The 26,734-nt window shown below is 40.1% G+C and overlaps 1 protein-coding gene across 1 annotated transcript in view; it reads right to left on the reverse strand.

Annotated features, from left to right (window-relative positions):
- Positions 1 to 347: 347 nt before the first annotated feature.
- The window catches only part of COL1A2 (collagen type I alpha 2 chain), a 49,805-nt gene continuing 23,418 nt past the window's right edge, over positions 348 to 26,734 (reverse strand). The window contains exons 24-52 of the mRNA XM_038389436.2: positions 26,072 to 26,125; positions 25,505 to 25,603; positions 24,683 to 24,736; positions 23,915 to 23,968; positions 23,721 to 23,774; positions 23,163 to 23,216; positions 22,397 to 22,441; positions 20,929 to 21,027; positions 19,778 to 19,885; positions 17,890 to 17,943; positions 16,185 to 16,238; positions 15,438 to 15,491; positions 15,274 to 15,327; positions 15,063 to 15,170; positions 13,515 to 13,568; positions 13,350 to 13,403; positions 12,058 to 12,219; positions 10,348 to 10,455; positions 9,103 to 9,210; positions 7,152 to 7,205; positions 6,937 to 7,044; positions 6,709 to 6,762; positions 6,239 to 6,346; positions 5,485 to 5,538; positions 5,231 to 5,338; positions 4,061 to 4,307; positions 3,237 to 3,427; positions 2,112 to 2,354; positions 348 to 1,189 (exon numbers count right to left, since the gene is read on the reverse strand). Coding sequence (XP_038245364.1) covers positions 1,043 to 1,189; positions 2,112 to 2,354; positions 3,237 to 3,427; positions 4,061 to 4,307; positions 5,231 to 5,338; positions 5,485 to 5,538; positions 6,239 to 6,346; positions 6,709 to 6,762; positions 6,937 to 7,044; positions 7,152 to 7,205; positions 9,103 to 9,210; positions 10,348 to 10,455; positions 12,058 to 12,219; positions 13,350 to 13,403; positions 13,515 to 13,568; positions 15,063 to 15,170; positions 15,274 to 15,327; positions 15,438 to 15,491; positions 16,185 to 16,238; positions 17,890 to 17,943; positions 19,778 to 19,885; positions 20,929 to 21,027; positions 22,397 to 22,441; positions 23,163 to 23,216; positions 23,721 to 23,774; positions 23,915 to 23,968; positions 24,683 to 24,736; positions 25,505 to 25,603; positions 26,072 to 26,125 — 2,745 coding nt within the window. The 3' untranslated portion in view covers positions 348 to 1,042. The remainder of the gene's footprint in view (positions 1,190 to 2,111; positions 2,355 to 3,236; positions 3,428 to 4,060; positions 4,308 to 5,230; positions 5,339 to 5,484; positions 5,539 to 6,238; positions 6,347 to 6,708; positions 6,763 to 6,936; positions 7,045 to 7,151; positions 7,206 to 9,102; positions 9,211 to 10,347; positions 10,456 to 12,057; positions 12,220 to 13,349; positions 13,404 to 13,514; positions 13,569 to 15,062; positions 15,171 to 15,273; positions 15,328 to 15,437; positions 15,492 to 16,184; positions 16,239 to 17,889; positions 17,944 to 19,777; positions 19,886 to 20,928; positions 21,028 to 22,396; positions 22,442 to 23,162; positions 23,217 to 23,720; positions 23,775 to 23,914; positions 23,969 to 24,682; positions 24,737 to 25,504; positions 25,604 to 26,071; positions 26,126 to 26,734) is intronic.

A 26,734-nucleotide genomic window follows, 5' to 3' on the forward strand; every position in this document is an offset into this window, starting at 1 on the left:
TTACTGCTACACCATTAACTGTACTCAAGCAGGTTTTCAATGACTGTTTCAGTGTATTTATCAAACAATAATTCAGCACAACCAAATATGGGCCTGGATGTAGCCAGATATTTTAGCAGAAGTGCTGTATCAAGCTATTTTAAAAAAAAAATAATTTTTTTGCTTAAGAAGCCAGGTAATTAACAATGCATATAGTGGGTACAAATATCTATTGATGCACTTAAGCAAGGAACTTTACTCATTCAATGTTTTCTTTTGGAACACTGGACATGCTTTATTTCAATTTTTTCACAATTTATTTAAACATCTCACATATACAAAATAGGTACAATTTTTTTGAGAAATGATGCTTTCTTTTTACCCATCGTAGAGGATGAAAATGAGATTTAAAGCATGAGCACCTGAATTTGGAGGAAGAAGTTGAAGATGGGGCGGGGGGAGAGAAATGATCCACATGCTTAATCTGGGGGTGAGATGTGACATTCTGACTAAAGTTTTGAGACAGATTTCAAAGAAACAATACAATTTAATACAGAAAAGTGGTATTTCAAATGCTGCTAGCACCAACAAAGTTCAAGTATTGGAAAGATCCTCTATCATACTGAAATTAGCACCTTTGTATTACGAATGGAACTAAAAGCACCTCAGATCATTCGGAGAAGTACCTACTGTGGATGTGGATCACACTTGGCTTTAAGTGTATGAGGTAGTTTAAACCTTTGGAAGTTGTGGTTTTAAACTTCCTCTGTGGAAGATATTCAAAGGCCACAAGTGGTGCAAACTTTCATGATTTTTTATTTTGTTTTTTTACAAAGGCTGACATTTCCCAAAACAAGGTGTTAAAATCTTGAAAGACTTCTGAGTCCTTTTGGGGCTGTATTAAATTGCATTGCACAACGCTTCAATCAATCCTTCTCCTTCTCTTTTGCCCAGAGTTTAAGCAAGTAGATGAACAGAAGAAATGGAAGGAGTCAGCTTTCAGTATAAAAAAAGAAATGGCAAAGAGAGATTTTTTTTTGATTTTAAGTTAATTTGAGTTCATTCATTTGAAACAGACTGGGCCAATGTCCAAACCGAATTCTTGGTCAGCGCCACCAATGTCCAAAAGTGCAATGTCAAGGATGGGCAAGCGAGATGGCTTATTCGTTCTGTATTCAATGATTGTTTTGCCCCATTCATTGGTCTTTCTCTGTAAGATAATAATAGTGATAGAAAAGTTATTGTGCTGTTTACGGTACCAACATTTCTTCCAGTGAATTTAATCTCTTCTGAAATCTGTTGCAACTAATTTTGCTTGCTAATTTTGTAGTCAGTTAGATGTCCACCTACAGATCTTTCATATAAAGAAACATATTTATTTTAATCTTTTAACTTAACATAGCAGCTACCAGATTCTGTGTTCTGGCTTTCATATAGTAATATATGCACTAGAGATCAAATTCTCAGAGGAAGGAGGGAGGAATAGCTCAGTGGTTTGAGCATTGGTCTGCTAAACCCAGGGTTGTGAGTTCAATCCTTGAGGGGGCCATTTAGGGATCTGGGGCAAAAATTGGGGACTGGTCCTGCTTTGAGCAGGGGGTTAGACTAGATATTCTATGATTCTATGACACTACCATGGTCATTGAGCTCCAAAAACTGAATGGAGGGCTGAATAACAGGATTCCCAGCTCCGCCTGCAGCAGCTAGTATGGAGATGCTTTCCAGTGGCTAGGCAGGATATGGTGGAGTAGCAGGTATAGGATTTTGGACTACTGGATATGCTGCATGTGTGGACTTTTGCCACTTCTCCAGTTTGCATATCATTCCCTCTGTTCTCTGGGCTAGACAGCTGCATGCAGCTTTCTCTTTGGCATGTAGAAGGGTGAAATGCCTATAAGGTGCTCTCCACCTTCCGGCTCCCCAGTACAGTGAAAGAGTGATATTTCTGTGTTTTGGCCTGTGCACACTTATCGAGAGGGCTGTAGGATTCAACACTAGAGACTAACTGTCTGCGACACAATATGAATTTTAATGACTAATGTCCTGCAGAGGAGATTGGTAATCTAGCTCTATATCAATATCCAACTCTACCGCTAGAGTAAACAGGAAACCATGCGTCCAATAGTACTTACAGAGCAGCCATCCTCAAGAACACTGAAAGTGAACCTGCTGTTGCCTTCAGCTCGTAGTTCAACATCATTGGATCCCTGCAGTATAACAGCCTTCTTAAGGTTGCCAGTTTCCGCATCCATGTATGCAATGCTGTTCTTGCAGTGGTAGGTGATGTTCTGGGAGGCATGGTTGGCCAGCAGACGCATGAAGGCAAGTTGGGTGGCCATATCCTTGGAGGTCACGCCTTCCTCATTGTATTCAAACTAAAAACAGGAAGAAAGAACTTTAAATCAAATATTCGTTGAACTGTAATGGGATATAATATGCTCACTGGATGTGTGTGCGTGTGTGTGTCTGAAGTGAACAGGGATGCTACAGGAATGTGAAAATCATGGAATTCAGGAGGTTGTGATCTTGAGCATTTTGAGATTTCACCACAAGACCAAAACTACTCAGTTAAAAAAATAACCTAATTAGAGCTATGTAGCTGAACAAACGGAATTATTTACAGTTGGGGGTTGTGTGTCTGGTTTTTTCATTATATTACTGGAAATTATAAACGTAAACATCCACACGCTGGTGGGCATCTCTCTTCCTTTAATTATGGCAGTGTGAAACGTTATGATGGCATAACTTTAGGAGGACTCCACTGACGTGTTTCTAGTGTAAAGGTCTTCCCAAGCATGTCCAATATAAGTCAGAGCAACATGTTAAAGATAAATTGACTGCAAATTATAAACTTTGCAAAAATGTAAGAAAGCTCTTGCATGGATTTTTGATACATATTCCTATTCAGTGCCTGTATCCTCATACTGACTTGGAGCATGCCTGATATACCAAACCCAGACTTCCCTTGAGCAATGACTAGTAAACATGTTAAGTTTGTGATAAACTGTGTTGTGATTCTGTGATGTTCCCAAAGGGAAAGTAGAATGATTCCAACAAACCCATTTTGCAATTGTGACCAAAACCAGACTTTGAATTCTGCTTTCCAAAGATGAAAGGCTAGTCCATTCCCTACTATCCCTCCACTAGGAGAGAGTTTTCATTAGTCTGTGCTTTTGAAAGGGTTACTGTGCAGACATCTCTTTAGACAGCACTGTAGGAAACAAATTCACTCGAGTTTGCACTGTTTGGCTGCTCACCTGTGTACCACCATTGATAGTTTCGCCAAACCACACATGCTTCTTGTCCCTGGGGTTCTTGTTGACATACCAGTTCTTAGTGGGGATGTTTTCTGGATTAGCATTGATGCAAGTCTCACCAGTGGAGAAGTCACAGTACACTCTGATGGCATCCATGATGCACCCTTGGTTGGGATCAATCCAGTAGAAACCTGTCATTGAAAAAAAAACCCTGATCACTAATAATGCATTCAGCCTCGTGCAGGCACCCAGCTACTATGGTAATGGGCATGGCATAAATACCCAAAGGGATAACATAGGTACTATAGTTGTGTACATTATTACAGTGGCGACCTGCAAACCACAAGAAATCTGTATTTGAATATTGCTAATGTGTGACACTACATTACTTTCGAATGCTGAGCATACATAATTATCATATTGATTTTGTGGTGAGGATTGCACCACAGTGAAAAATGAAGGGAAACTCTTCAGGGTGCGCTTGTGTAATTGTGCTGTTAGTAGAGGTAGGGGTTATTGTTTCATTGGTAATTTATTAGGTTAATAATATCCACTGCCTGTCCAGAGTATTAAGAGTTAAATTTACCCCCTGGCCAATGGCCAGCACAAGTACTATACACCACTTCAATATCACTAATTGGGCTTAAGAAGACTTAAAGTGTATATGCCTTGTGCTGGCTCTCAGCACAGGGGTAAATTTCACCCTTAAAAGAATAAAACTGCTGCACCAGGCCCTAGTCAATCAGAAAACCACACTGAAAACAAGCTACTTAGCTGAATACAACCAGCGAGCCAGAAGAGGCATCCATCTAGCATTAACGTACCACTGGTCCATTCTGGGTGGCTGAGTCTTAAATCACGGCAGGTGCGGGCTGGGTTCTTCCTGGAGCCTTCTGGGGTCAGGAGGGTCTCAATTTGGTTGTTCAGTGATTTCAGAGTGGCATCAACTTCATAGTCCTTAGGTCTGAGAGATGGCTGATCAGCCCGGTAGTATTCAGCATCATAGCCAATTTCATATCCACCACCATTGGGACCAGGTGGGCCAGGGTGACCAGGTGGACCGGGTGGACCCTAAAGAGGTTCAGTGTCAGAAGACAAAGAGCATCCCATTATATAAGTCTGGGCATTACACTGATGTGCACACCACACCCAATTACTTGCATGAATAGCCTTACTCTAAGGCACAGGATCCTCAGCTCCGGTCTCAAATAGCTGGTAGGGAGCTGCTTTGTGATGGGTATTTCAGAGTAAAAGGGTAACAGATGCTAGATTTAGGGCCATTGCATCTTCTTTATATATGTACTCACTGGCTACAGGCAGTAAGCACTCATCAGCTTGAATAAGGACTCTGCAATTAGATCTAAGGTTGGTATTCTCATATAAAGAGAGAACTTAAATGAACAGCTGGTTCAGTCTTCTCATCTTAGCCCCATATTTAATTTACATGACTATTTTATTTAACTGTTTGAATGGCCCACCAAAAATGTGAGGGCCACGATCAGTCATATAGTCAGACTATGGAATAGGAATAATAATAATAATCATGATATCACTTTTCATTTATACAGTGTTCAATAATCTGAGGGTTTCAAAGTGCTTTTCAAATTAAGACCAATATAGTTATCCCTATTTTACAGCTTGGAGAACGGAGGCACAAAAAGATTAAGTGACTTGCCCAAGGTCACAAAACATGTCAATGGCAGAACCAAGACTAGAACTCAGCTCTCCAGAATCCTAGTTCTGTGCTTTCATCCATAGGCTCCCATAAGCAGTTGTACTGTAGCTGTCTTTAATACTATCCTGTAACAAATCTTAATTTTGTAGGGAAACATGCTAGAATGTGAAATAAAAAGTCTTCTACTGTTTGAGGAAAAAAGTAATGTAGAAATCTCTTCCATTTCCTCTTCTTAACTTCCCTCCACCAACCACTGGGGCTATTAAATGATGATTTCAGCTTGTGCCCTTAATTTATCACAAAAAAAAATCAAACTTACACTAGGACCTTGGCTACCCTGAGAACCACGCACACCAGCAGGGCCAATAGGACCAGGAAGTCCATTGCGACCATCTTTACCATGAGGACCAGAAGGACCAGCAGGACCCTACAACAGAACAACAACTTTTTAATGGAAGTAAGCAATACAAGAGAAATAGGAATATATTTTTAAAAAGTCACAGGCATTGGAGAGGGTTACTTGCCCTTTCCTTATTCCAAATTAATAGAGAGTATTCACTTAAATTCCCATACCCTTGGACCAGCAGGGCCAGTGGAACCAGGAGCACCTTGATCTCCATGGTGGCCCTATTGGAAAAAAGAAAAATCATACCCGGATTAAAAACACTGATACACAGTTATATTAATATAATACTGGTCAGCCATGCCCCAAGGCTTGGAGTTCTGAGAATGGGAAGCTGGTGTTGACCTTGCTCCCTTAGTGAAGTACAGTCAGAGTTAAAGTAGCTGTTCTTGGGGGCATGGGGAGGAAAAGGCACCATACAATCAACTGGAATCTAAGGAAGATGTTTTAAGACAATAACGTTCCTCTATATAAATAAAAGAGGTTTTTATTTAAAGGTCAAAATCTTAAAAGGAATGTCACAGTTTTAAAGAGAATACAATCTATATGAGGATCTTCCATTTTTCTGGGCTAAAGTATTACAACATTATAACAGAAATGGGTAAATATTGTATTATAATAAATGAATATGCTTTTAAATATAATGTTGGCCACATTTCAAAACCAGTCTCTAAAATCGTGTCTCTATGTTTCAAGTGTGCTGTATGACATTCATAGGAATAGTTTTAGAAGCCTTTTACAAATTTGATATTTTATGTGGATGGCAACAAACACTAAACTATCTAGGCATATTTCACAGCCTTTGAAAGATTTGCAGGGCGGTGTCAGCCTACAGACTTGCACATATGAATCTTTACACATTGTGGTAATTTTATTTATTTCTGTTGTGCTCCCCGTTCTAAATTATTACAAAAGTTTACTCACAGCAAGACCAGGCAGACCCTGCAATCCATTGTGTCCCTTGAAACCAGGCATGCCTCTAGGTCCTTTATCACCTGGTACACCTTTCTCACCATGTGGACCTTGTGGGCCCTGGAGAAGAAAAACACATCAAAAGAAAAAAACATAAAATAGAATGTTTGGAAACATTTTCTAGACATAGTTAGCCAACGTGAAAATGAATCATGAGTAGTCTATAGTATGTCATATTCTCGTCGTGAAACATGCACAGATTCTGTTAACACGTGGAATCTGCTCAAGGGAGTGTGGATTAGTCCCATGGGAGGGAGATACAGATCTAGATTTGAACAATTCTAGGTATATAATATTTTCAAATCCATAATACTCCTCTCAGGACTCTGTTGCCCAAGATTGGGTCCTTAATGAGCAATGAAGTATACATTTTCATTTCTTACTTAAACTTTTTTGCTGAGAGATTAAAAAAAATTACGTACACCAAGACCTCTTGCACCAGCAGGACCAATAGGACCAGTAACACCAACGGGACCCTGAAACACACACATAAAATACATGTAAGCTATAACATCATAGTAATGGAAGAGCCCAGTGCTCTGTGTATAGTTGTTGCCAAGACAAGTGAGCAGTAAGTGTTCCATGGTTAATATCTGTGTTATGGACTAGCAAGTGTTTTAGTAATATGAGAAATTAAAGTCTTATCTTACAGTTTCACCACGATTTCCAGGCTTTCCAGAAGGACCAACGGAACCATGAGGACCAGGAGCACCAGCGGCACCAGCGGGACCATTGCTGCCAGGATAACCACGCTCACCCTAAAGACAAGGGAAGGTGAAAGGAAGCAGACAGTGTATCAATACTGGCTTCTTATAAGGAACGACACATATCTGCCACAAGTATGAAACAAAGGAGAAAAGCTTACCTTGAAACCGGGAGCGCCATCACGGCCTGGAGGACCATCATTACCGGGATTGCCCTGTTAAAACAGCATAAGAAACCAGTCACCCAAATATCAACAGAGAGCTGTGTATCCGATTGCAGTTCCTTGTGAATATGAAATTTATCAGACATTTAAAAAAAAAAGACAGCACAAATCTTGACAAACAAAAACAACCAATTAACCAACCATAGCCTACAAGGAAACTTCACATATTATATTTGCTACCTACTTTCTGGACGGATACTGACAAGTTGTACATTTTTACATGCCGTATAAAGGCCATCCTCAGATATTTCAAATCTGTTTAAGTTGTATAAAAGACTGGATAGAATTCAAATAACAGGTGCCTAGTAAAGGGCACCCTGCTTACTTGAAAAAAGTGCCAGTGGTGGGGGCTGGCAAGGGGGTGGTGAAATCAATGTAATGCATTACACAGACTTCAAACAGTAGATTCATGGCCCAGTTACTCTATTTGTGGTACTTCATTAGAGCCAACTCGTGTTAGCAAGCATAAATTTCTTCCTCTGTGACCTTTTGGTTGATTTCAGCTGCTTCCCTGATGTTATGGATGCTTAACTAGTGTTCTCTTGATGTGAACATCACAGAGCATGGAAGTTATTTATGTTTAAAGAAATTCATACAATAAAGTGAATGTTTTCTGATCACACTGTGTTCCAGTGAGCATCTAATAACCTTAGGCATCGCTTAAACTTATCAATTAAGTTTCACCAGTGTGTACCAATCGAGGGGATTATTCTACAGTTATAGTGGGCAGAATAATTTATTTATACCTTATTTTTACTCCCCAGAGGATTAGATTATGCATGGTTGCTGTATGGCCGGGCATGGTTGGGCAAAGGGTATCCTCTCTCAAGGATTCGGTTCCCCCCACAGGGAAGGGAAAGAGGGCGGAGAGAAGGTGGAACAATAGCCCTCCCTTCCAGCTTGCAGAGCAAGGCAGGTACATCAGGGGAGCAGATGGCTCCCCTCGCACTCTCCGTAGTGCACAAGAAGCAACTTAAGCACTGATTGTGCCTCTCTGGTGCTCCTCCTGGACAGATGGCTCCATGTTATCCACTGCATAGAAGTGTGGCTTAAAAGCCACAGTCTGCTCCTTAACGTTTTTAGACTGCATATGTCTTCAGATTTTGAAACGCTTACCTTTTATGGGCTCTTTCTAGTCAATTCAAGCACACAGGGAGATATTATGCAGTCAACTCCCACTGTTTCTCTGGTAGGGCTTAAAACACGCTAGGTGTTGTGTGATCATTAACAGCTTACATTCTGAAAGCTTGAGGTATGTGCTTAATTTCTGTCCCTTAACACTGACTTTGAATTCAAAGGTAACACTTTGTTTTTAGGATTATGTGTATTGCATTCCCCATTCAGTGTTTTTGCATTTCACTAACTCTCTACAAGAGATACAAATGCAGCAGAGGTGAATTATATCTAAATGATGTTTGGTTCTGAGTACTTTAAAAATTATGGGATAACCAGCCTCCCAGATAAATTCTTCCTTCTAGCCCAGTCCTCTACCCCTAGGATAGATTATCCTTCTCAGCTCCTCTAATGGACTCCTATCTTCCTCCCATTCCTGAGTCCTTGATTTGACTTATATTGCCATAGAACCCAGAAGCCCCAATCAGGTTTAAGGACCTATTCTGACATGGTCCCTGTCCGGAAGAGCTTGCAGCATAGGAGGTGAGGGAAGCTGGCTGCATTCCCATTATGATTTGGACTCACTGCTCCATCTAGGACCCCTCTGATATGGAGCCTGGATTCCCAATGATCCTGCTTTAATCTTCCCCTAAAACTCTGTAGGATGTAATTTTGCTAGCAGAACTTTCTCCAGCAATGTCCTGTTTTTCCACATACGTTTCCCATTATTCTGAACTAACCCCCCTTCCCCAAAATGATATAAAATGTAGCTTACATCACGGCCAGCTTCACCAGGGGAACCGTTCGAACCAGGAGCACCCGAGGGGCCAGAGGGACCACGTGAGCCAGAAGGACCGGAAATACCAACAGGGCCTGGCTCACCCTAGCAAGGGAACAAGAGTAGGACACCGTATTGCAATTCACATACTGGCTTTATCGAGCAACACTTTTCTGAATATTTATTTCTGCCCATGAACTGCACACAGAAGAAATATCTCTTTAAGGAGTTCCAGAAGCAAAGCAGAATTTGGACAAACTAACATATGCATCTGACTGCAAAAAAGCAATTTTTTTTACTTCATGCTTTGTGCCTTCTCCCTCCCCCAGCCAATGTGGGAAACAAAAGCTTAATAGTGAAAGATTAATATTACACATTCTGGAACAGGTTTTCAAAAGGGGAAGTGCCGAGGGTTAGGTATAAATGCATGCCTAATGGGTGTCCTCATTTCCAGACACAAATAAGGTGCTTACAGTTGAAAATGGCTGTTGAAATGCCCAACAGGACATGCACAATATCCATTTGTGTGTGAGAGAGTGATTGTGGTAATTTGACATGCGAGTTAGACACAACGTTGCAACTGGATTTTTGCATGTGGTCCTAGACTGCTGCCATTTGGAAAATCTTGGCATATGCTTGGAAACCTGTCTCTCCTCCAAACAGAGGCTGGTCCAATAAAAGATATTACCTCACCCACCTTGTCTCTCTAAGATCTTGATGAAGGCAGATTTGTGACATGAGCATTGGTGTGCTATCTAAAGAACATTTTAATTCATAAGTGTATAACTGACTTGATTTAACCCATGGGATACAAAGTGAAAGAGAACCTCATTAATTGACATTAATGACGGAGAGATCCATTACCAATTACTGTGCATTGCAATTAGTGGGAAAGTAAACACACAAAATTAAAAATAACGGGATAATGCATAGCAAAATGTAAGAAGGGATTTTTTTGGGGGGTGCAAATTAAAGGATGGGATGTACAGATTAGCATATTAGCCAGAATTAGTGAGGTTCTACTATACTTTAAATCCCAAATCTCAGAATCAGTCTTACTGTTTCTTTGAAGAAAGTATTAGATATAGTGAGCCACTATTTGATCTCACACCAATTTTACATTGTTCTGACTCCATTGATCAGAATCTGGTTCTATATGTCCTAGACTAAATGTTAAAGAAAATGTCAATTTTATCTCTGAAGTTTCTGATAAAAGGAATATAACTGATGTCATAGACTCACTGTTCCTCCAGAAATGCCAGGAAGACCACGTTCTCCCCGAGAGCCAGGGAGACCAAGGATACCAGGAGCACCAAGAATACCCTGAGGTCCTGAGATACCAGGAGGACCCTGAGGAAGGAGGAAGAGAACATCAAATGTTATGGTCCTTGTCTATAAAAATGGAGCTTTGCAGTGGCACTTCAAATCTGAATGGATTTTTTACCAAGACTAAATTTTTGCAATTTGATTTGATCCCATAATTGCATCAAATGCTTTCAGAGGAATCTCACTACATAGTTCTCAACAATAATTCCCATACAAGAGAAGTTAGACATTCTGTATTTTGCATTACATTTCAAAGTTAAAGTCTCTAATATATATATAGCTGCTAAAAACTCTTCCAACAAAAATATTTTCCAATTAAAAGTTTTGTTGGTGAAAAATTTATTTTTCTCTGTGTTCTGCTGAGCCCTTGTAATATCCCAGGCCTTTGGCATGCCATAGAGGGAGGGCTGTGCATAAAGAATGTGGTATTTTTCAGTACAGTGATAGGATAAATCTATTTAATGAGATGCTGTAGTATACAAACTGATCCTCTAATCTTTGGAAAGATTTAAAGATACCAATGTGAACATACACTCTGCTGTTGAGAGTCCTTTGCTGTACTCTTCTATTTTGCTGAAATTGTGAAGGGGTGAGCTAATTTGGTCCAAGAATAGCTAGCTAGGGCCCATATTCATTTATGCCTATGCAATGTGAGTGTAAAATGTTATTAGGTCAGATGCAAATGAATATGCTAGGTGTAAAGTAGTGGGGAATCAGGCGTATTAGCTCCATTATCCAATATTTCTAATACAAAATTAGATTTTCTTGTTCAGAAATGTTCTACAAAGATTTACACTGGATATAAGGGGAACATTTCTAAGTGTGATGCATAAAGATTTAACTACACAGCTTTCATTAGCATTATTGTCACTTGCATGCACAAATCATATGTGTGGCACTACAGAATTAACTGTTTGCTGTAAATAAAATAGATCATAGAAAGAATAACTGATAGAGAAGCAGAAAGCAATAACCCAAGGTAGCCTATACTCTAGGCCCTCAAAATATCATTTTGGCCTTAGCATGGCTAGTAATTCTGAGAGTGCAAGTTGAAGAGCACTGATCAATTTTGTTGTTGTACAATTTTAAACCTACAGTTTAGATCACTTAGACCTCATCCACTTATTAGGGATTCTGAGCCATAAGTGACCTGAAATTGTCTAAAACATACAATTACAAATTTCTTCCTTAGCATCATATTTGGTATTTTGTTGTGCGGAAGAGCAATATGCTTGCCCCACAGCTTAATGGCAGAAAGCCAAATTCTGCCACCCTTACTCAGACCGAATACTATGTTCCTCTACAAATAGCCCCACTGGTCTCAGAAGGGTGTTCTCAGACTAATATGCTACTCAGCAGAAGTAAAGACAGCAGAAGCTGACTCAGAGAGCTTACAACACACTTTGCGTTCACAGCCCTAATTCAACTAAGCACTTAAGCATGTACTTAAGTCTCATTGACTTCAGTGGGATTTAGGGACATACTCAGAAGGAATCATGAGCTTACACACTTTGCCAGATAGGGGCGAAAAGAGAAAACTGATGAAGCACAAGACCTGTACTGGAATTTGTAATATTTACATTAAAAGCAATATTTAGGAATGTGAAGAGATGTTGTATGACTTACAGCACCACCAGCCTCTCCAGATGGACCTTTCTCACCAATGAAACCAGCTGGGCCAACGATACCTTGTTCACCAGGACGACCAACTGGACCAGTATCACCACGTGGGCCTCTAGGACCATCTTTGCCAGATTGGCCAGGAGGACCAGGGGGACCAGTGATACCCTAGGATTAAATATAAGCATTAGTTCACTATCCTGCAGAGACAGAGATTATGCATCATTTCTCAATGAAACAAAAAAGGCACTCAGCAATAGTTTATTAGGGATTTAGGCCCAGATCCACAAAGGTATTTAGGGGGGTCTAACTTCCATTAGAAAGTTAGAAGTTCCAGCGTCTCCCTCCCTTACTCACCATGTATGTCTGAAATCAATGGAACTACCCAAGGAGCAGTGTGAATAAGAGTGGTACAATTTGGCCCAGAATAAACTATAGTCTTGGTTCTGTGCCTACTGGCTGTGATTATTAACATTATAATAATCAATTTTATAACTGGGTATTTTCTTCTTCCAGTCTGTCTGGACCCTTTATAGCAGCTTTTAGCTCTGTCAGACATGCGGTGATATCCAACAGAATTAAATACAGGAATGTCAGACACGAAAAAAAAAAGAGGTCTTTTTCAAATGAATGGAAGCACCTTTGTGATGAACGTGCCAGCCTTTGCATGTGTCATTAGATTACATACTGGATCTTAAAGAAAAGCTTTGGGTGGGAAAAAATTAAGGGTCCAAATTTTCAAAAGGAACTAGTGATTTTGGGTCCCTTCATTTTTGGGTGCTCAACTTAGGGCACTTTAAAGAGGGCAGATTTTCAGTTTTGAAAATGTGGGCAAAAAGTGACTTTCTGCCACACTTTCCCAAGCTGAGGACTGCCTTTCCCTAGGAACACTCCCACTGAAGTTAGTGGAACTGCTCCCAGAGTAAGTTGCTACTCAGTGTGAATAGAGGTGGCAGAAAACTATCACAAAAGGCACAATTTACAAAGGTGTTTAGGCACCTAGACATGCAGACAGATGCCTAGTGGGATTTTCAAAAGTATCTAGGCACCTAACTCCCAATGGGAGAGGTTCTGAAATTCCCATTAGACACCCATATAAACTCTATGAACCTAAGCACGTTTAAACACCTGGTGCTAAGTAATGAAGGGCCTGTCTCTGATCTCAGTTACACCTGTGTAATTCAGGAGTAACTCCTCTTACGTCAGTGATTTATATAGATGGAACTGAGATCGGGATTTGTCCATAATGTGGTTCAGCCTGTCTGTCATCTGATAAACTACTTTCACCAATTACTTACCGCAGGGCCGGGAGGACCAGTTCTGCCAGCAGCTCCAGGGAAACCAGTGGCGCCCTACAAATAAAAATCAAGGAGAAGGTAAGGGCTGAATCATTGGAAGGTGAATCATTGAACCATGATTCAAAGTCAAGAGAAAATGGAGGTGTAAGAAGCTTGAAGACTTACAGAAGGACCAGCGTCACCGCGAGCACCAGCGGGGCCTGCAGCACCAATGGGACCCTACATGCGAGGAGGAGAAAGGGAAAATGATGAACCAAACAAAAAACCTCCGAAGTTCCAGATATAGAAAAAAGTCCCAATCCTGCTCTGACTGAAGTTAATGGGAGTTTTGCCATCAACTTTAATGGAAACAGGATTGCTCCACCCCCTCCAATATCAGAGTACATATTCGAATACTGGGGCCAAATCCTGAGTTCCTTTGCTTAGCTTTCACTCATACCTTATGCAAGTGAACTCATGGAAGTCAGCATAGCTAGGACTTGGTACAAACTGAGTAAGGGCTTCAGGCTTTAAGGGGAAGATTTTTCAATTTAAACTGGCTTCCATCATGTTACATGCACACCCACAAACTCAGAAACAAAACAAAACAGCAATGGCTTAGTTGGCAAAGGGCATGAAGAAACCACTTACATATATGTTGTATGGATATTAGAACAACTCTATATAGATTGAGTAAGGCCAAGGCAGAATACTGCTCTAGCTGGAAGCATACTGAGAAGGGTAAAGCCCTAAACAATGCTGTAAATAAATTTCCTCTTGTAAAGTTTCAAAAAGGGGAATAGTTAAAGATCGAGGTCCTGACTTTCAGCATCTTTTCAACCTAGTCCCCATGTCTTATATTACGTCACTTGGATGTGAAGACAGTTCCATCAAAACCACAAGTGCAGGTGCACATGTACAAGAGGAGTATAGGTCTGAAAGTCCAGCCCCTAAAGAATATATTTTATCTTTGATAGGATGCCATTAGTGAGGGATCCTCAACTTTGGAATTTACCCACAGACATCTCTTTGCTTGGCCCAAAACAGCCTCAATATATTGACCTTCATAGCATGTTGCAAAACTTATTTATTTTCCTAGCCTCTATTTGAAGAAGTCAGTTGAGTGGACATGAACAAAGTGAGGGGGCAGTGGGGGATTTTTGGTTCTTGTGTTAGGAGGAATTTAATATTGATCCCGGCTGAACCTGAATTTGTTCTATCATAGAACAAAAAATTAAATTGTACACTTGAGCCTACAGTCTTGGCTAGGTGCATTTTTATAAATGGGAAATAAACAGATTGTATAAATTATAACAGCTTTTGTTAAGAGAAATGAATAAAAACCTTTATCACAAATATTAAAATTTGTTATCTGAAGCCACAAGAAACTTGACTGCAGGTGTATTGATGATCTCATGTCTTCTTAGTAACCTGGACACATTTATGGTTTTGCTTTTAACTCAAAGTTTCAATGTTTTGAATCAAGTTCAGAGTGATTGGAGGCAAAGGAGTTCATCTGAGTTTCCCAAATAAACTGATGACAAAGTTCTCACAAACTTCCAAACCAAAATCACCACCTTTTTCACAGCTTAAAACTTTAGTTTTGAAACTATGAAACTTGGAGAGAAACAAACAAAACAAAACTGTTTAAAGTTCAAAGCCTACTTGCCAGCTGTACTGGTTGCATAGTTTAATCAAGGATCAGTATTTTAACTGTAAATTCAGTTTACTTACTGCTGGTCCACTGTTGCCAGCTGGGCCAATAGCACCCAGTGGACCAAGTTCACCCTTAGGTCCTTTCTGACCCCGCTCGCCTTTAGCACCAGTTTGGCCAGCGGCACCCTAAAAACACAGAGAGGAATAAAAATGTTTAAAATATATTTTAAAGGAACACAACAACAGAATTTTGCAGCGTTTGACAGTGAATCATACACTTGGTACTTACAGGAGGTCCAGCAAATCCGTTAGGGCCAGCAGGACCACTCTCACCACGTTCACCCTAGAGTGAGATAAGAAATACTCAGGACTAAAGCTGTCAGCACTCAAGAGTAGTTGTTTTCTGAATGTAGCATTTTTGCATCTGCAAATGTTCTCTAAGTTGCTACTTACGGGACTACCACGAACACCAGCAGGGCCAGCAGAGCCAGCAGGACCAGCTTCACCCTAAAATATACCAAAGAACATTTTCACTATGATGTGCCATTGGCAGTCACACTGACTGTAATCAGAATGGGGACGTACTCTAGGTAATATGGCCTTCTCTTTGATTAATGGGGGAATTATGTACTCATCTCCCCTATGCCTGCAAGTGAGAAGAGAGCACCACTACATATTACTCTTCATCAGAATACTCTCGTTTTCACCTATTTAATGCTACTGAGTTGCATTTTTCGCATGGTTTTTGGACATTTCCTGAAATTGTTAGCAAGGGTATTTCAAAACAATGAGGAGTTGATATGTGTTCCTCCATCACCTCTGCCTGCTCCCCTTCCCACCAGAATTCTAAGTGTGCAATCAGAACTAGGCTCTATGTGAAGTTAGAAAGGCAGGGCCCAATCCAGAACCTTCTCTACATATGGTCCCACTATACTCTTACAACTCTTCCCACCCCGACCCGTTTGCATAGGACAGAACAGTGCTGTGGTAATCCTTCTTCACTTGCCAGTAAGGCTTTATAGCCTCTGGTAGCCCTCCCAATATGGGCAATATATGAAAGATGTAGAATGTCTATTTACAATGCTAGCTAGAATGGAATTTCTTTTTATTCTAAATAGAAACTGGTTACATTTTACCCTGCAGCCTTTAAATGTTCATACAAAAGTTACACTGGCAACAAAAAAGCAAAGGAAGACATACCCGATCACCAGGGCCACCAGCAGGGCCAGGGGATCCAACAGCACCAGGAATACCCTAAAGAACAAGACAGAAACATGGCATGATTTCTCATTACATATATTCATGCAAGCAAGAGTGGCCATTCTCTCTGCTCCACTGCCTTTCCTTTCTTTTCTTCCCTCTGGAGACAGCAGTGTGACAATGCTGTTTTATTAGCTATGAACTTATATGACGCAAAATTTGTGAGGAAAAAATGTTTCATCACTCTCTTCCTCTCAAAGTACAAGTTCCCAGATGGACTGGGAGTATCCCAAAGCCTCTTTGAGCATTCACATTAAAATGAGTGCCTTCTTTAAAAAACTAATGTACCTTTGGGGTACAAGAGATCTTCAATTAGAACAAATGAAAAATGAGCTCATTGTTACCTCACTGTTTCCGCCATTGATCTACACTCATAACTCTCATTGACTTTTACTGCTGTTCATACACTGAACAATTGCAGGGCTGAGCCCTTAATTTGTATATGTCTATTGTTTAACCCTTTTCCACTTCACCTAATGTATATAGGGTCTGATCATGGAACCTTACTTGAGCAGACCCATTGACTTCAATGAAAGACTTACTTGGCTTACATGAGTTTTACTCCTGTGATTCATGGGTTTGCAGTTTCGGGCTCATATAGTGTGAATATTTGTAACTAAAGGGTAATATCACATTGCATAACTGTCTGAGTGAAGCAAGGCCCTATACTCAGATCAATGGCATTTGTTTGTATGCAACCAGATAACTCAAAAACACAGCATCCAATCAATTTTGAAATTTTAGGGAGTGTTCTAGACATCAGTGGGCAGAACGCTATTGATTTTGGTGAAAATCAGAAAAGTGGAAGGGAGATACGGGTGGAACACAATGCCCCTGGTATCTGGTTAACAGAACCATCCACTTCAGCCAGATCTGTAATTGTCTAGAGATAAAAAATAACAACAAAAAAACCAGTTGATGGCAGCCATCAACACCTTCCAACACCATCTCAGCCCTGTCCATCTTCCCAATACAGTTAAAACACCCTGAATGAGTTTTCACCAGGCAGAAAGAAAAGAAATAATAATGGTGGTAGTGGTGGGGAAAGGGAGGAATGGAGGGCACACAAAGCCCCTGGCATGGGGGGAGAATGGGGAACCCTGGTCTGGGGGGGGGAAGGGAAGAATGGGAGGGTACACAGAGCCCCGGCACAGGGGAAAGGAGTGGTAGAGTTGCAGGGAGTCTGGAAATAGAGGGGGATGGGAGGGTGGCACACAAGGAACTTGTGGGAGGTTGGAATGGAGAGATGCAAGGAGTCTCTGGGGTGTGCAAGGAGCTCAGCCTATGGAAGCAATAAAGTGTGAGATCCTTGAGTTCATTAATGCAAAACATTTAGTGTCCTGAGACATCTCTGGTTCCCTTACACTAGAGAAAGCTGGGACTCCAGATTAATCCTTCTCAGTATTACTCAATCAAGTTATTATTTTATTTTGCTGGTGTATTTGAAAGCTTTTCTTTAAAATATGGAGAGCTGAAGTCTAAACACCATTTTGTTGTTGACTGTGCAGAAGACCTGAACAGATCTTAGACTTCGGGAAAGGCTTGAACATGCTCCTGTAAATCTTGTTCATTCTCCTTCAACAGAAACACTTCTGAACTGTTCGGAGCTAAACTTAGTGATAATAGAATGACTTGATATACTCACCCGAGAGCCATCTCTTCCTGTTGCCCCAGCTTCGCCTCTGAGGCCTGGTAAACCCTGGAAACAGGAAAAAAATAAAATAAAACCCCACCATGTTATATTGTTAATGAAGGCCAGAGACAAAAAGAGATCTAAACTGCCTATTTTAACTGTATCATCATTTAACTCTTATTCCTACATAGAGACATAATTCCTTCCTTCTTTATGTGCAGTTATTGTATGTGTATCTTGAGTGCAGAAGGAAATCTTCATTTTGGGGTACATTTTCTTTTTAACATGCAGACTAAAATCTGACACTCCTGAATGAGAGTTTAATAGCAAATGCATTACTCAGTGTGCCATTGCCTGTGCTAAGCAGTGAGTTGTGGAGTGAAGTTGCAGAGGAAGAGGAATGACATAGGGCCACCCCAAAAAACACAAAAGAAAAGTTAAAGGAGTTGCAAACTCAGTTCCCCTTCTCCTGATGTGGAAATCCTGCTCCATACCCATAGATGTTCCTCCCAGGTCACAGTGTGTTTGAATGGAATTAAAGATTCAATTACAAATTACAATCTGTGAAAAAGATGAGGGGCTTGCTACTGACCTCAATCTGGCTTGCAACAATGTGAGACATGAATAGGGCTGCTGATATAATCTATCTATAGTATAAATAATCTATATTATAAATCTATCCCTCCCCCTTTTCCTTTGGCCCATAAAAACAATATGTACAAATTCTTCTGGGAATCTGCATTATACTTTATGCTTGGAGCAGGAAAAATAATTGTTGAACACAATGGGAGCATATAAATGGTTACACAGTGAACAAGGGTCACAAGAAGGATAGTCATTGGCCATCACTGTAGCCTCAAGGAATCAGAATACGATTCAGCCCTAACTATTTTTCTCAAATATGTACTGTTGCTTTGCATTGATCCACACGGCAGCTCCCTAGATACTGTATCTTATAAAGAGTATCAGGCAGTTCCAGGCCTCATCCCTTTTTGACTGCATCTTTAGCTGAATGCCTTTTGATTCCTTTAGTCAAAACAAATGAAGTAATATTGCCAACCTCAGGCTTAGAGGTCATTCACTAGTTTTCATACTCTCACATCCTAAGAAAGGCTTTGGTTGCTGAGATATTTCTCTGATTCCCCTTGGATACCTAGATTACTCAAATACTTAGGCACTTCACATTTGGAGTATCTGACAGAATGATACTAGATTTTGCAATTCATCATTGAGTTTTATACACAGTAGTAATATGAATGGGGGTGAGTTGCTCAGGCAGACTGAAGGGCATTCCTAATTCCAAAATTAAAAACAGTTTCTTAATCCATTTTCCAAGAATAAAATTGTGAATGGATCAGCCAGATGAAGGAAAATACCGTGATATAAGTATGACACTGCCAACGGTATTCGTTCTACATTTGCTAACTACATGTCATAAATATTACAGGTCCTGTAACTAGTGGTCAGTGCTCAACAAGTTGTAGCAAAGTAGGTGGAGCCCTTTTTACATAGCTCCATTCTTACTGTAATTAGGACTCACTGAAGACAAGTTTAATAGATCTCTCAATACACTTATGGGGCCCAGTCCTGAAAAGTGATGAGTGACCACTACTCCTACTGATTCCCAAGGGTATTCAAGGGTGCTGACATCAGAAAGGAGACTTTCAGCACCTCACAGGATCATGACTTTGTTGAGAAAATAGCTCATTTACTCATGTGCTAGTGGTGAGTGTCTGTGAAATATAGTTTCACGTAACTTTTCAGCTTTGGTGAAAGTTATATTCAGGTGACCTTTCTGTTCAGTTGTTTAAAAACACAAAGAGTCACCCCTCTCCTGTCCCCCACAACCTGTGCACATGTGTTTCAGTTGCAATTAAACTGGTTGAAACTGGTGACTTACCTTTTCACCTTTGCCTCCTGGGATACCAGCAATACCTCTCTCGCCTGGGATTCCACCAGAGCCGGCTGGGCCTGGACCACCAGGGGCACCAGCATTGCCAGGTTCACCCTAGCAGTAACAAGGGAACATGTAAGAAAGGAATGATTTGTTCTGTAAGGGTCTTAGCAAAATTATCTTAAGATAGAATTCCCCATCTTTCTTCTAATTTTTGAAAGAACTGGCTCAATAAATCATTCTTATCTTCAAATAGTCTGCCTCGAATTTTAGAGGATTTTTTAAAATTTATCCCTGTGGTAAATGGGTGCTACTTCATTGCTTTCAGCAATGTTCCCTGAAGGCAGTGGAGTAGTGCTTGTTCACTCGATGGCTGAATTTCGCTTCAGGTGAACAACCTGATCTTCCAAAACACTACTCTTCCGTTTTGCCCAGGAACCCGCCCCCTCCTCTCGCATCACCCCAATTTTCTACTAGAGAATAGGCCCAAATCAGAACCATTTTCCTGACTCTTTAGAATCTGGAGGTCTTGACAGAATGGAGCCTGGATTCCAAATTCAACTTTACTGATGAGATTTTGCAAAGATATGACAATGCCTGGATTTCCTTGTTTCTCTGTGACTTTAGCTGTGATCCTCAGACACTAAATGATGCTCTTGCTTTCAGTTTTTGCAACTTGATCTGTGGGTCAAGTGAAACTTAAGCACCAGATTCACCTGGGCTTCAACCAGGCTTTTGTTTTTGTGGGGGCAGTTTTGTGTCAGCTCATCATTGGGCTCCCATATTTGCAGATATCAGTAATTAAGATACAGAAATGCAGGTGCTAATGTTTACAATGATGAAAGTTTGGAACAATGAGTCAGGCACAGTATAAATCCAGTTCAAAAGAGGTGAATGGAACACTTAGCTAACAGAAATTGTATCAGTGATTCCTAGCTGGAATCCCACTCACGTCCTCTGTAAAGGGAAAATTTTCAGTGCTTAACAAACTAGTACATACTAGGTCTCAATGGAGCTTTGGCATTTGATGCCACCTGAGGATCTGGCCCACTGTCTCAGGGATATATGTAGGTAATTGTCATCAGCATCAAGTGGAGTTACGCACTCAGTTGTCAAGGTTTCAGTGGTCACAGCAGTAGCAGTTTGCAAAGGTTTACCTTGTTACCATCAGGGCCTGGTGGGCCAGTTGGACCACGGCTTCCCATGGAACCTACAGGACCAGCAGCTCCACTTTCACCTGGTGCGCCACGTTCACCCTGAAAGAGACAGGTTGGTTTGAATTGTCCTTGATAAAGCAGAGCCATTAAAGGGCTGGTTGATTGCACCAAACTCTTTATTTGAGGTGAGTTGTGCAAACTAAAAAAAATACATTGGCATTCACATTGTGTAAAATATATTCCAAGTACACTTTCAAAAGGGGCTGATTTTCCAAGACCTTGCACCTTGTGCAGTCACTGATACCTATGCAAACTGGCTGCAAAATGCAAACAAATCAGAATGGCAGTTTTACACCCACTTTGTACAGGTATAAATGACTTCACTAGGCAGTAGAGAATCTGGTCCATAGTTTTTGACACATACCTACCAATACAAAATCCCAAAAGCTTTTAATCGAGAGAGATTGCCAGTTAAAATACAAATATTTTCTAAGCACAAAATTCTGCCTCTGGACAGGGTGCACACAACTTCTCTTAACAAGATCCATATGCACAATTGTGAACTGATGCACCATAGGCCCATTTGAAGGCAGGATTAGGATTCTAATGGGGGTCCACCCATATGGAGCAGCTCGCAGGATTAGGGCCATCACAATTTTCAAGCAAGCATCTTTATTGTCTGTTTTAGTTCAGTAATGCTCATTATCACCCCTAAGAACATTAAGTGTTTATATATACAATTTTTAAAAGGAAAAAAGGCATCTCCCAGCTTCTAAGTGTTTTGAAGCCAACTGGATAGTTTTCTGATAAGCAGTTTAGGGACAACTAAATAAAATGTAAACTATTTCTCACAATCAGAGCTTTTCCTGCATGGCAGGAGAGCAATACTGCCATGAACTTTTTGCTCTTTGTTTCTGCTAGTAGCCATATGGTCAAATTTTGAAAAGCAACTAGTTAAACAGGTGTTTTAAAGAACCAATGTCCAAAACAGGAGTAGCCTTCTATCCCCACCACAGCAAAGTATAGTGTTTTGCCTACTTCTAAGCACGAGCAGGGGGATTCTGCATCACTTTGTGCAATGCAGAGAAGTCTTTGCAGCATTTCTCTACACTATCTTGCTAGGGTTGGAGGTAAGGTAGGTTTGGAAGTGACTAAGTGTGTTGGGGTCATGGCCAGTAGTTTAGTGCACAGTGTACCTGATCCATAGCGCAAAGGAATCTATTGTTTTCACTGTGCTTTGGACCAGGCCTTCTATGCATATGCAGAGGTCAGACATGACATAGGAGGGAGCAGCAGGCCATCCCCATTATTTTCCCACTACATGGGAGGTTTAGCAGGCCCTGACGCATGCACTGGGGCTGAGAATTCTCATTCCTCCTGAGTTTATCAAGTCTTATTAGAAATGTACATAAATAAAGAAAACTTTATCAAGGCAGAGTTTGAAAATGTACCATGAAGAGTAACTTACTCTTGGGCCAGCAGGACCGGGGAGACCAAATTCACCTGGAATACCCTAGACAAAAGAAAAACATGGGTTAAGCTGATTTCTAAAGCAGGTTTGTCATGATTGTTGTAGTCTTACATTTGTTTTTTTTAAATACTAGTTAGAAATACTTTTCAGTGCAATAACATATGATAAGGATGGCACATCACAACCTGGCCTTTGGTGCACAAGGGTGGGTAACGATGAAAGGGTGCAGAGACCCTTTCCTCCCCAAACATGCAGCCAGACAGTATCCTATGGCACTGGCAGGTCTAGCTTTCAAACTTTGCAGACTCTGGAGGCCTGCTTCACCACTGATTTACCGCAATTTTATTCAGTAGATTTCAGTGGAATTACACTGGCATAAAACTAGAATAATTCCGGAAGAATAGCAGACACTGAAGTTTTGGAATGGAAATTTTCTGTCAAATAATTTCCATTTATTGTCACTCTATTTTTAAAGATATTCAACCTGGAATACAGAGTGTAAGTCAGATCAGTGTTTGGCTTTGTTCATATTAGAACTTTGAAATAAGAAATACTCCTCAATTGCTAAGTGAACGTCTTGATTTGTTGCTGCCTTTAATAATGAATTAGGTAGAAATTAGCATACAATATGGAACACTTTTCATTTTGGTAAATGGGGGAATCTAAACTAGACTTAGTTTTACTTCACCTTATGTATGAGTTTAATCACAGCACTTAGGTGACTCAACTGTCACTACTTGCAAACTACTGCTTGTGTACTCACTCTGTCACCTGGTTTTCCAGCTTCACCAGCAGGGCCTGAGGGGCCTGGGAGACCCTAAATGAAAAGAAATACATGTATGAATAAAGTTATTACCTGAAATACTGAATGCATTTCAGATTGTTACTGAAGAGCCTACACATCTTACAGCAAAGCAGCAGTAAGAGGCCAAGTTTAGAACGTGAAAGATCAAGGGACATGTTTTGCTTTCAGGGCCTGACCTAAAGCCCACTGAAAGACTCCAGATGATTTCAATGGGCTTTTGATCAGGTTCTAAGTTATGAGAACAATTGTGTAGTCCCACTGCATGGTAGAAAGAAAGAACATCTGGGCCCAAATATTTTTGACATTTATTCATAAATTGAGTGCTTTGACACAGTTACACTGAAGAAGTCTAAATATTTGAGATTTCAGCTGGCTACATAGAAAGCTACTAAGAAAGTTCTGAATGGGCTAAGGTGGGCTTACAAAGAATGGGAGAGTTAAATATTAACTATAGTGTTTGCTACTATGAATAATAAAATATATGGGATAATATTTGGCAAGTGAATATTTACTTACTTGGAAGCCAGGGGGGCCAGCTGGACCTTGTTCACCTTTTGCACCAGGATTGCCCTAGAAGGAATTAAAAAGAAAAATGCTTAACTAGGACCTGGAAATACAAGAGAAGGCTTTTCATATTGGAAGTCCTGTAGTTTAACATTAAACCAAGAACGTTCTGCAACTAGGTTTATGATGTAGAAGTTGTTACTTACAGCAACGCCCTGGGGACCTTGAACACCATTGTTGCCATCAGGACCAGGAGCACCCTAAATACAGTATTGGAGAAACATTTGATGACTCATTTATAAATCCAAGTTTTCTTGTCTTTCTGAATTACACAATCGTTCTGAAAGTATAGGGCCATAACAGCTTATTTTGTACCTATAACTGGTCTAGTTAATAAGAGTCTTTATCCTGCTCAGATTTCTATCCATTTCTGTTTAATAGCTGCATTGTAAGAAGATAGCAGAAATGCTCACAATTGTATTGTGGGATGGCTATGGTTCTAGAACTAACTTGAAATCATGGGGTCAAATTCATCCCTGGTGAAACTTCCTTCAGTGAAGTTATATGAATGAATCTGATCCATCAACCATAGAAAAATAAGAGTTCTTGATGGCAGCATGTGAATGAAAAGCAATCCCTTCCACTGGAGATTTAGTAAATCTCATAAATAATATGAAGAAAACAGAATTTGAGGGATAAATTGGAAACAAATAAGCTTTCCTTTTCAAAATCAATTTACAGGGGAAGGGGTCTGATGTATGTGGTGAACCAAGCAGAGTAATTCACATTTAACGTTAGTCCAATGTGTACTGGCAGAAGGTTAGACATGTTTACAGAGTGTTCTCCTATTTCATCTGTTATTCTTTGGTTCACTTGCACAAACTAATACTATCTTCTCTTTGTGGGGGCCTTGAATATCTGTTATTGCTCTCTTGCCTCCTATCTATATGTTACTAGATAAAATATACACATACCCGTAAGCCAGCAACACCAACATTGCCTTTGTCACCAGGTTTGCCAGGTTCACCCTACAGTTAATCGGGGGAGAGGAGGGAGAAGAGGGGAAACACAAACAAATTAAACAAGTCATCATTCTGGAAACAGTTAAAGTGCCATTCAAAGATTGTTATTTTCCATGCCACAAAATCTATTATAATATTCCTTTATCCCTATGTTTTCAAACCTTTTCACTGGATAGTTGAAGAAGTAGGAAAAAACATCTATACAATAGAAATAATTACCTTGTCCTTTTTTTCAAATCCCCATTCATCTATATTGGCAGGACTCAGTTCTGCTCTCTGAGATGCTGTGCATGGTGGCTTTCACTAGGCAACACCATAAATCCCAGGGGGTTGAGTGTAAAAATTACCTATCACACCTATGGGATTGATCCAAAACTCACTAAAGTCAATGGGAGTATTTCTACTGGCTTCAATGGGCTTTAGATCAGACTGTATATATTCAGGCATATTCAGAAAGCTTTTGGAGGGCCAGACTCTGCAGTTCCTCTACAGTTGAAATGCATACCGGGGACCAATGTTTGTAGAACAATTAAATATAGAGAGCAGCACTAAAATGAACATATATTGTAATATGCACTTAATCTGATAACAGCCTTAAACATTTTCTACTGGTTTGTTGAAAAAATATTGTTTCTGTTTTGGGTTACTGCACAAATTACTAGAGACAAAAATGTTCTGATAGCATTAAGTATACTATACTCAATAAATAACAATGCAAATGGCATGCAAGCAGATTCAAGTCTTAACTATAAAGCTCTGCTCTATTGTACTTACATTGGGACCTTTTGGTCCAGGGAATCCAATGTTGCCAGGCTCGCCTCTTACACCAGCTGGACCAGTTGGGCCAACTCTACCATCAGCACCAGGGAAACCCTAGAAAAATCAATCATACTTTTGAATGCCTGTTTTTTAATCACAGGCCCATGGTTCAGTTTCTTTCTGTGATGTAAAGAAAAGAGTTACCTGTATGGGGAAGCAGCAAACATCTAATGCATATGGTTTACTTTTAAAAAGTGGAGAGCATATCTGAATATACAGTCACTCTGTATGTTTTCTCCTTTCTGTGACAATGGTAATCGTATTTTTATTGTTATTTCACTTTTTGGGATTATGGGCCTGATCCAAAGCCCATGGAAAGACTCCCAATGACCTCCATGGATTTTGGATCAGTCCCTTGAGCAATAAAATACATAACTGTAAAGGATACTTTGAAATGATCTCACTGACTTTCAACATAGTTGTGCTAAAGCTGAACAATGAGATTTCAGCTTCCTAAATATAGCTATTACTGGTGTTTTAATATATATTTGGAAAATATAGTGAAAAGAAAAGAATACTTACAACGGGGCCTTCCTTGCCAGCAGGGCCTGGGTTACCAGGTTGACCTGGAAGACCCTAAAACAGAAAGGGTGTGTTTTATTATCATGAAATTCATTCAGATCATTAAAAAGAACAGAAACAAAACAACCCCCCCAGCTTTTTCTATATACTATTTGAATAAGTTGCAGTAAATAAGTCTTTATTTCCTATTGTTTGCACCAAAACCACATTAAAGCAGAACTCAGTAATATATTCCCACACAGACTGAAAACAGCCATTTTAATTCCGTATACTGTATTTTATAATATGTGTGCCACTTGGTTAAACTCATTTAGGCCCTAATGTGAATGCAAACATTCACAAATTTAAAGTTAAGTATGTGTATAAGTGTTTGCAGAATTGGGAGCTAATGGTTTATACATTCATTAGAAAGCTGATGGAAACAAATTCTACAGAGGGTGAACTAGAGAGAATAAAACCAATGCCACGAAGACAGTGACAGACTAGGGCCAGATCCTGCTCCACTGAACTCAATGGGAGTTTTGCTACTGACTTTAACGGGAGCAGGATTGAGTTCTAGATAACCTATCAACTCATGTGAATTTATGGACAAGATTTATTGTTCTTTCAGTTAGCGTGAATAAGAATATGGGCCAATGTGGCTTAGAGAACACTGTAACAGAC

The sequence above is a fragment of the Dermochelys coriacea genome, chromosome 2 (genome assembly GCF_009764565.3).
Source record: "Dermochelys coriacea isolate rDerCor1 chromosome 2, rDerCor1.pri.v4, whole genome shotgun sequence".
NCBI lineage: Eukaryota > Metazoa > Chordata > Testudines > Dermochelyidae > Dermochelys > Dermochelys coriacea.